Source organism: Balaenoptera ricei, chromosome 14 (assembly GCF_028023285.1).
Source record: "Balaenoptera ricei isolate mBalRic1 chromosome 14, mBalRic1.hap2, whole genome shotgun sequence".
Taxonomy (NCBI): Eukaryota; Metazoa; Chordata; class Mammalia; order Artiodactyla; family Balaenopteridae; genus Balaenoptera; species Balaenoptera ricei.
In genome coordinates this window covers 33,525,679-33,536,119 of record NC_082652.1, presented here as the reverse complement: position 1 = coordinate 33,536,119, position 10,441 = coordinate 33,525,679, and the positions used below count along the sequence as shown (strand labels likewise).

Below are 10,441 nucleotides of genomic sequence, written 5' to 3'. Positions count from 1 at the left end.
TGTTTGCCATACAGGGCCAGTTTAAACTTGAATAAATATATTTGAGATGCTAGAAACCTGAAAGGACCCTGGCTCGGGGATGCAGCCTAAATTCCCAGGATGGGGCCATTTATAACTCCTGCTGTGGTTCGTGCCTAGAGGGACCCACCACCTGACCAGGGCTTTTCTGCCATCAGAGAGAAATAGACAGCACACACAAAAGAAGTTGCTCCCCAGGTCTTTGGAGGTGGCAGGTAGCTGTTTGACTAAAGTTGTTAGTGCAGATGGACTCCCCAATTTGTGGTGACTTAAATCACATATAATTTTCATATCCACTTAAAGAAAGTCATTCCTTTTGAAGAAAAGACCTAAAAGATGATTTCCCTAGAGAGAGACAGGAAAAAGAAGTGCCTTAGAATGCTTTTCAGAGTCTGTCATTCAAAAAGTGAATTTTGAATTTACTTATTTATTTTGGATTTTTAGTCCAAAATAAATAAGTAAACAAACAAACAGTCTGGGTCTACAGAAAACAAATTCCACAAAGATCAGTCCTGTTCTTTATGTGACTATAAAATGTGTGTGTGTATATATATGTGTGTGTGTGTGTGTGTGTATATATATATATATATATATATATATATATATATATATATATATACACACACACATATATATAATATCTTGGCAAAAATAGTATTCTGATCAAAATACAAATTCATATACTTTGTTCTAATTTAATGTTCCTGACAGGGTGTTTTTTTTTTTCCAGTTCTCTAACTCAAAAAAAAATTTCAAAACTGCAGAAAAACTAGTATAGAAAAAACGTTTGTCGAGACAGTTCTTAAAATCCACACACATGTGCCCCTCACTTGAAGTCTTCATCCAGCCTTTCTCCCAGCCCGCTCCCCTCACAGAAAGGGGTTGGGACCACGGTGGGGGTGCGGGGAGAGAGGGGATAGCCTGGCCTTCCTGATGTGACCATCCTCCATAATCATGTCCAGAAACAGCCAAGTTACCTGGTTTGTGTATTCACTGCTTGTTATATAACATTATGACGCCAGGACCATGAGGAGCACACATCCAGCGCCCATTCATTCCATGGTCTGTTGGGGGCATTGCAGAGGCCTCAGTCCTCACTTTTTAAGTTCTCTTCTTTCTATTATGCCTGAATTATAGAGACTTTTCAGGACAGTACGTTATTGGTTGTCCCTAACAACTGAGCAGTAAATTTAGCCTACCAATTACTTTTCTCTATTTTGCCTTTAATAATAGTAGTTAACATTTACTGAAGGTTTATTTGCGCCAGGAGTTGCTCTGAGTTCTTTAAGTATATTAGTTGATGTACTTTAGTTAAATAATTAATTCTGTGCGTTAGACGCTCTTTATTACCTCCATTTAACCCAGGTCCGGTGTTCTAATCCCCACCCCCCCCAAGTCAGGCTTCCAACCACCATGCCGTGTTGCCTTACTCTTTAGCTTTCAAACCTAATGTTATTCTGTTAATAAATAGGAAGGCCATGCGAAATTATTCTGTTTAGCAGTTGATTCTATTTTAACTAAAACTTTAAAAGCTTTTAAAACCACTTTCTACGTGCCAAGGTCGTTGTAAGCACTCTACACAGGTGTGAATTCATTTGATCTTTGCACCAGTCCCGTAAGGGTAGGTACCATTATTAATCCCATTGTCTGAGGAAGGAAATGGAGACACAGAGACATTGAGTAGCTTGCCCATGGTCACCCAGCTAGTATGATAGAAATTCAGGGTGTGGAGGCAATGCATATGCCAATTGTTGCAATTATCTTAACGTTCTAGTCCTGCCACTGCTGTTTGCCTTCGAACAAATTATTTCATCTTTCTAATTCTTAGCAACCTCATTTATGAAGGAGGGGGGCTGATTCCGTGATCTTTTAAGATCTCCTCAACAAACCCTGCAAAGTTGCATTGAAAAAAGCCTTGTTTACGCCTGTCTGAAGACTTAAGTGCAAACTCCAGCTTTTAAATGGCTGTGCATTCTGATTCCTCCGGATATCTCCAAGAATGGTTTCTGGAAAGGGATCAAGCAGGATGCTAAAAATGTAGAAAATATTTCGATGGTCTCCAGAAATGCCAGCTTCAGCTCAGCATCTGCCAGTGGGTACAGATAATCCTCAACACTCTGTGTAAATCCTGGCTCCACCATCCACCAGCTGTGTAAGCTGGGCGAGTACTCCATCATTCTGACCTCAGTGTCTTTCTCTGTAAAGTGGGGATAATAATAACCCTACCTCGATAGAGCTGAGTGAGGATTGAGTGAGGAGTCACCGAGATCATATGTCCAGAGCGGGCAGAAGAGAACTTGGCCCACAGAAAGTAGTAAGCAAACATTTAACATTATTATTGCAGAAGATCTCTGCTCCTATGAAAGGGAAGGATTGCGAATCACTACGGTCATAACTGCAGAGGATTCCTTTCTGAGGTGTGATGGCAGCCCAGCTCCTCCCAAGATTGGGAAAATTGGGCTCATTCTTTATCTCCAGGTTAAAAAAAAAAAAATCCAGTTAAATTGCTTAATGGTTAAGATAGATGTGACTTGATACTGAGCTAAATTAGTTTGATACTGAGCTAAATTAAGTTACTTAATTTCAGAGGGCCTGTGTCCAGATCAATATGAGCTAGAAGTTTTTATTTAATCTGATTAATATAACAAGGCAATCAGCGTTGTTAAGCCTAGTCAATTGGTTGGACTGAATTTTCTAAAGTTTGTAAGATATAAATATTCTGCCTGCCCCTTAGTTAAACTAAGAGGCAGTGGCTTTATTATTTGCTAAGCGTTTTATAGTATATTTTCTGAGGACTGGAAACAGAATTTTAGAGGACTAGAACCTGCTTTCCCTTTTAGACAACTCATCAAACTCTCTCAGTATGTAAATTACCCAGTATGCAAGGTAATGGAGAAGAAAAACTAGGAAATTCTGAAATACTTTTGTAAGTGTGTTAAAACAATTGAGACTTGAAATTTAACACTACCTGGAGGTATGATTATACTCGCTTGTCACCCTTCTTAGAGGAAACTCACTTTTGCTCTATGGAGGAGCCAAATAAATTAATCCACAGCTTTAAAGTGTGTTATTAGCTTAATGCAAATTCAATCTGGGAAGAAATTAGGTCCTTCAAAAGTTGATCACAGAATGTGACACTAAATGGTAGTTTATGAAGTAGTATATTCACCTGGCAAAGTTGTATGTACAAATATGATACGATTATATCCGGGACAAAACAAATACCCTGAATTTAAGTAAAGCTTTCAGACCTGAAGGCAATCAGAGAGATTATATCTTCCACCATGGGCCCAGAGGGATTAAGGGATTCGCCTAAGGTTACACAGATAGTAAGTGGATATTCCAGATTTGAGCCCGTGATTTCTTGAGCTCAGGGGGAGGGAAAGGCCCATTCTTCTCCGGCATGCATTCACACACTGTTATAATGGTAACAATTCCAATAACCACCGTCTTTGAGTACTCCTCTGAGCCAAGCACTCGACCCGGCTCTGTCCACAGGACCCCTTGTCCCACCCCTCACAGCTCTATGAGGTTTGTCTGGTAATTCTCCTTTTATAGATGGCATCACTGAGGCTCAGCATCTGTGACTTGTTCAAGGCTACACAGCTAGCAAATGCCGAAAGCTGGGGTCCAGCCTCACTCATGAATCTGCACTCTTTCCGCTGGACCCACTGTTTCACTCATGGGAGCCGATATGACCATACCTTTGACAAGGTTTTCCTTGAAAATCAGTATTTTAACTTCCTGCAGTGATAGCCTGAGCTGTGCGTAACTGTAGAACTTGTAACCGAGTAGGTGAAAAAAAGCCGTACCGTTCCCAAGATGCTCAGCTCACACTCCACGGAAGAGGGCATCGGAACGGTACATTAATTACTGTTTGTCTACTGGTCTTGAAAATTAACTTATTGACTTTACTAAAAGTCAAGCGTAGACAATCTACCACATTATTAAAACATTACCTGCTAGCCTACGTAGGCCACGGATTCAAGATCATGAACTTAAAAGCAAAAATCAAATGGTCAACTCCAAGAGGATGACAGCAGAACATGAAGCCTGATGCTCTGTAAATTAATACTTAGAGGTAAACTAGAAGTACTGTAGAAAGTTACTGTTTATTTAATGTTTCATTCTATTTGAAAGAGACACTCCCAAATGTTCAATTCTACCCTATATTTAATAGGTAAAAATATGGAAATTGGTTGAGTGAGGATGGTGCTGAGTACTTTGTGGGAAGAGAGCTAGAATCGCAGTAGCAGTATCATAGCAAAATATCTTAGATTTACCAGCTGAACTGCCTGATGTTTTATGTGTGTTAGAAGTATTAGTTCCAAGGCAAAATGAGGGAGTATTATGTTTGTTTGTTTGGAAACTTGTTTTATTAAAAAAGATTTTTTCATGTTAATGCTATTTTCAGTACAGGTGTGATAGTACTCCATAAAGTATCGTGTACTTGATATAGTGAATTTAGGAATGTAACAGTCCATCTAGGTGCTGGCCCCCTCTGGTCTCCATTAGACGCCCTAGTAGCAAAATGTAAATTCCCTTTTCAAAAATAGAGAGGCCTTTGGGCAACTGGATGAGCAGAGTGGGGTGGGGCGAGGAAAGTGCTCTTTCCCGACGAACTCATGCTTTTGGCTTTGACTTCATTTCGTAATATCAGTTCTCAGAGAACTGAGACAGACCCTTCTATGCTCCACAAAAGCATAGGAGGCAAAAAGCTTGTCATTCACAAGCAGCTGTGGACAAAACCAGCGGCAGAGTACAGGTTAGGGAAATTAGGGATCCAAAAAAAAAAGTTGGAGTAAAGTGCACAGTTACTGTCAAAAATATATTATTTTGATCCTAAGAAAATTAAGAGAATTTTATCTCGTGAACTAGATTGCTGACCTTTTAATACATTTGGTTTTCATAGAACATACAATCACCATCGGACATATAAGACTAGTTTGCTTTTGTTTAAAAAAATTGCTTGGAGTTATCTACAGGAATCTCGTGAACGCAATTCAAGGCTAACATTCTGCAGCTCTTTGGGTAGTGGACGATTTCCTCGGATAAATCCCCAAGGACAGAGGGAACTGTTAAGCTCACTGCTTCAAGCGGGCGTTTCTCCTATTTTCTCACTCTTTTCTCGCCTCCTCTTTCCCTAAATGCCAGTAGTTTCCAGTTCTCCGTCCTCGACCCCTGGGGCGTGAGATCGGGAAATCATGAAGAGTTTCTCCTCGTTTGTAAACTGCCTCTGCACCCGCTGGGGGGGCTCGCCCGCTATGGGCTCCTGGCCGGGACCCTCCGGGGGGCTCTGCTCCGCCCCCGGGGAGGTGGCGGCCTCACCGTCTGGACTTTCACCAGCCACCGGGTCCACCACCGACTCCAGGGAGGTGCCGGCCTCCCGCAGGGGGGTGTAGCCCTTATTGCTGCAGGACGGGTCATCCGACTGGGAGCTCGGCGAGTCCGGCCCGGCGGGGGGCGAGCGCTCCCGCCGAAGCGGGGGCTCGGGGGAGGCAGCTGGGGCCGGGACGCTCGAGTCCAGGTCCGCGCTGCGCGAGGCGGGCGGGGGTTCGGGGGACGAGGGCGCCCGGTAGTCCGGGAGCCCGCTGGTGCTGCGGCGTCGCAGGGCCGCGTACCTGCTGGTCCTGGGCAGGCGGCCACCCTGCCCCCTGGCGGTGCGCGCGGCCGCCGCGCCCGCCGGCTTCTCCGGCTCGCGGGGCGCCCAGCGCGCGCCGCCCCGGGCGCCGCGGAGGTCGGTCAAGCTCAGGTCGAGCTCGCCCCGCGGGATCTCCCGGGAGCCGCGCTCCCCGGGCGCCCGCTGCCAGCCGCGGCTCGCGCCCGCTGCGTCCCCGTCTCCGTCGCGGTCCCCCGGCGGGGGCAGCAGCGCGAAGGCGCTCAGCGAGGAGCCCACGAGGGAGCTGGCGGTGCTCTGGCGCCCCCAGCTCTCGGGGGGGCTGCAGGGCGCCGGGCTGCTGCTGCTGCTGGCGGCCGCGGCGGCCCGGCGACGGCCGGCCACGCCGGAGCGCTCGCGGTAGATGCTGTACACGGCCTCCGCCAGGCTCTGGGGCTCCCGCGGGCGGCGCGGGGACGAGGCCAGGTCTGGGGGGGACGCGGCGCCCCGGGCCCCGCCCCCGCCCAGCGCCGCGGGGTGGGGCCACGCACCCCTGCCCAGCATCGCCGTCGCCCCGAAGGCGTCCCCGGCGCCGCCGCAGCCTCCGGGCTTCAGCTCCAGGCCCCGCGACTGCACGTAGCTGAGGAAGCCGTTCAGCGGCGCGGCCCCTGGGGGCGCCGAGGCGGGGGCGGAGGACGAGGAGGCGGCGGCGGCGGCGGCAGCAGCCGCGGCGGCCGCCAGGTCTTTGGCGCGGAGGCTGTGCACGTCGATGACGGTGGAGTAGAGGTCCCGCAGGTTGATGATCTTGGTCTTCTTGTCCCGGTTCTCATGGAGCACTGCGTTGGCGCAGATGAAGAGGAAGATGCCGATGCCCATGATGAGGGGCCCAAAGACCTTGAGCTTGTCCGAGTGCAGGTAGCCGGAGAAGATGCGGAAGAAGAAGCCCACGGACTTAGAGGAGGACGAAGAGGGCGCGGGGGACCGTGCTGGAGGCGTGCTCCTGGGCGCGCCCACGGAACTGGCGGTGACACCCTCCGGAGGCCCCTGGTGCTTCCTGGACCGGTTTCTGCTGCCACTGCTGCTGCTGTTGGTCATGGTGGGGACGCGGTGGCCGCTACCCGCAGGCGGCAGCTGCTTACCCCCCTCCCTATTGGTCCCGTTGGCCTTGGGCCAGTAGCCCACCACCGCCAAGGCTATGCCCACCAGCAGCACCAGGATCCCGCAGAGGGCGATGAGCCCGGAGACGGAGCACAGCTTCAGCTTGCCTTTCACCACCACCACGTCGTTCTTGCGCCTCTTCCTGGCTTTCCGCTTGCGCTTGGGAACCTGGCTCGGGGGGCGGAGGGGATCCTGCTTTCTGGCGGAAATCCTCAGCAGGCCGCCGGTGGCGATCATGGCGAGCGGGTGCAGTGCGGGGCTAGCCCCTGGGGCGGAGGCCTGTGCTGGGGGCGGGGGGGGGGGGCACCAGCTGCCCACTAGCTGCTCCGCCACCTCCTCCCGCTGCAAAGCAGAGGAAGACAGTCAGAGGGTGTAGCCTTGGCTGCTGCAACATCCCACGCGCTGCTATGGTCCCGCTCCCAGATCCCACCACGTGCGTGCCCCTCGCCCCAGGGCCATTACCCGCTAACGGGACTGCCCTAGGTAGAGACCAGGGGGTGCGGGAAATGGATCAGGGAAGAGAAGCGCTGTTGGAATAATTGATCAGAGACGATAAAACACTTTGGGAGTCCATCTCCTCCTCCCCCTCATCCTCCACTCACTCTGTAGGTACTATTCCAGCAGTGCTCATTTCAAACGCTCCTGCGTGACAGCCAACGGAGTTCTGACCATTAGTAAAAGCTATCAATAAATGTGGGACTCAGCGGTAGTGGGCGAGGGCTTTCCTGGCCTTCTCAAGGGAGCTGCCCCAGAGTTCCAAGTCTCTAACCGAGCGGAGGGATCTGTCAATGTGGGGCCCAAAGTCCCAAAAACAGTCACAAAAGTTACTGACTTCTAAAGACAAAAGGAAATCATTTCACTGGATGGGAATTAAAAGTCATATCCTGGCAGACGGATTATTTACTCGAGATAATTAATAAAGAGTTCATGGCTAGGAGAACAGTAGAGAACTATGTCAGTGCTCTGACCATGGATCCCTCCACCAGCTGGTCTCCCAGCCATCACTGTTCTTACAGCTAGAGGCAAGCTGATCCCTCTCACAGCCGCTTCCTCATTTCTCTTTCGCAACATCTGGACAGCTTCTTGGGGTGGAATATTTAGTTTTAGGTAACTGGTTATGTAACTGCGCTCTTCCTTCTGGCCTCCTCTCCTCCCTCAGAGGAGCTCCCTTAAAGGTATCATGTGCTAGATCTCATCAGGGAATTTGAGAAGTCCCCCAGAATCTCCAAGAGAAAGATCTTTTTCTCATATGGGAAAACTCCAATCTAAAACCAAAACAAAACAAAAACTAAAATACAAACTCTGCCATAATAGCGTTCTGACCCCTTATTACTGTGCCAACAGCACAGTCTAAAGAATCCAAATATTTAAATGAGGAGGCAGTTAACTAGGTACAGCAGTCTACATAATAACGATTTGTAGAATGACATTTCCCCACATGAGAGCTGTTTTCATCTTTTTTTCTCATGAGGTCATTTTTAGGAAAGGAGGGCAGCAACAGTCAATGGAATATCCTATAGGAAGTTTAGTTGGTTATAATAAAGCTTGGGTAGGTAAATGCACAGACGCATCTCTGTGGATATCTGTCAGCTTCTAAAAATTTCAATCCTACTGGATCCCCAGAGTAACACATTTTCTGTTCCACTGGTTGTGTTCCCTTCTATAATAGAGATGTTAAAATTAAGGGCATTGTATGAACTTGAAAGGCTTAGATATCACTCACAAGCCTTTGGAAATTATATCCTTTATAAAATAATTAATGTTTTAGAATAAATTACCCTTTGGAAATGTGGGATTACTTAGGTAGACTTTTGCTTTTAATTGGTGCCTGGGTGAAGAGCTTTGGCCCTTGATTCACCTCCATCATACCAGTTCAGGCAGGATCATTCCTCCACTGGTGGAAAAGCAAATGGTAATCAACTATTTCCAATGTTTGCAAATCAGTATCTCCTTGGAACTTAGTTGGTTTTCGGTAAGGAGGAACGCCAGGTGGGTGAGAGAGGGGTTAAACATGAGGTAGGTTACAGAGAGTTAGTAGAGACATCTATAAACCTTTTGAATTTTGTTTTTAAGGAGCTGCACCAGTAAGTACAGATTGGAAAAAAAAACACAAAAAAACCCCAAACCAGAGTACCTTACTGTCCATCCCTTCCTCCCACCACCAAATGAACACATTCATTATGTAGTTGTAACACAAAGACTGCTTAGACTCTAGCATCTTTAATGTAATAATCTGAAGATCTGTGATTATTTTAAGAAGGATTGAGGAAGCCAGACATTTTAGAAGCAAACCCAGACTCAGTTGGCAAGGTGGCTCTCCCAGAGGAGAGAAGGGCTAACTAACATTTTGTTGGGCATTGATACGGATGCTGGACGTCTTGGGAGAGGAAGGTCCACACATGTATTTCACCTCAGCAAGGCAGCTTTGGCTCTGGGTAGAGTGTAAGGAAGATTGGAATGGATTTCAACAAATCGTTTACAGAAGATCTTTAAAATTAGTTTAACAGCTAGTAATTAACTCCCTAGTTTATTATTCCTTCAGCTCTGATGAAGCCTGAACTCCTTTATTATGTATTTCCATCTGACGAAAAATACTGATAAAGGTCAGATGGCAAGGAAAACCCACCTTTGAGGTTTTCTTCCTACAGAACGAAGGAAAACAAACTTATCATTCGAGCTTGGCTGCCCTAGCAATTTACTGCCTGGTGCTGGTCTTTGGGTGGTTAAGGAATGGAGGATGGGGAAGCAAAGGAGGGATGTCTAAAAATACAACCGCTTCCAAGAGAGACATTCAAGTTCTCGGCTCATGATGGATTAAGCCCCACTCGGTGTCTGAGGCTCAGAGCCCACAGGACTGGGAGCGCCCTGCCCTGCCCGGGACTCGACCCAGGTCCTCGACCCCCGGTCACTCACTGGCAGGGCAGCGAGCCCCTTGCCCTTCTTATTAGGTCTGCTTATTTATGTTGGAGTCACATGAGTGCCGCAGCTGGGAGTCCGCCTCTGGAAAGAAAACAGGCAGCAGCGAAGTGAGGGCGATGCTGAACTCGCTTTCATCTGGGCAGCGCATGATGCCGTGTAGCGCGCCCAGGAAAATGACTCTCCCGAACACCCGCCCGGGGGACCCAGGCCCGGGCAGGAGGGCTGGGGAGGGCCGCTCGGGGGCCGGGGACAGACAGAATTGCTCAAAATGGCAGCACTGGAAGCAAACAATATCGCTCACTTACCCGGGAAGACTGGGGCAGCTCGCGGCCAGCGAACGGGCGCTCGGGCTACACAAAGGAACCATGGGGAAACTTTTTCAGCCCGAGCCGACGGCGGAGCGCAGGGACAGCGCCTCGGGGGCCCTCCATCCGAGCGCGGCTTAGCAGCCCAGCGGGGGCGAGCGCTCGCCCGGGGTGCGCAGCCCCCTACGGTGCCGGGGCGGGAGCCATTTCCAAGAGTTTCCAAGAAGTGTCAGGTCCTCCGCATCCTGCATCCTGCCTGGAGCCGCTCTCCCCGCCGCCGCCGCCGCCCCGGTCCCTCGCCGTGCCCTCCCGCGGCGCTCCCGGCCGGCCCGGCGCCTCTTTGTGTGGCTGCGGCGCGCCGGGCTCCGCCGGGTGGAGTTGAGCCCGCGGCGGCGGCGGCGGCGGCGGCGGCGGCTCGCTCGGCTTGGGGCGGCCGGACCCGCGG

The 10,441-nt window shown here is 49.4% G+C and overlaps 1 protein-coding gene across 1 annotated transcript; it reads right to left on the bottom strand.

The window, feature by feature from the left end:
- Window positions 1–4,893: 4,893 nt before the first annotated feature.
- TMEM200C (transmembrane protein 200C) lies at window positions 4,894–10,172 on the bottom strand. Its single transcript, XM_059894709.1, has 2 exons — window positions 9,997–10,172; window positions 4,894–7,114 (listed from the first exon to the last, which is right to left on the bottom strand). The coding sequence occupies exon 2, from the start codon at window positions 7,007–7,009 to the stop codon at window positions 5,162–5,164; it is 1,848 nt and encodes a 615-aa protein (XP_059750692.1). The 5' UTR covers window positions 7,010–7,114; window positions 9,997–10,172; the 3' UTR covers window positions 4,894–5,161.
- Window positions 10,173–10,441: the final 269 nt, after the last annotated feature.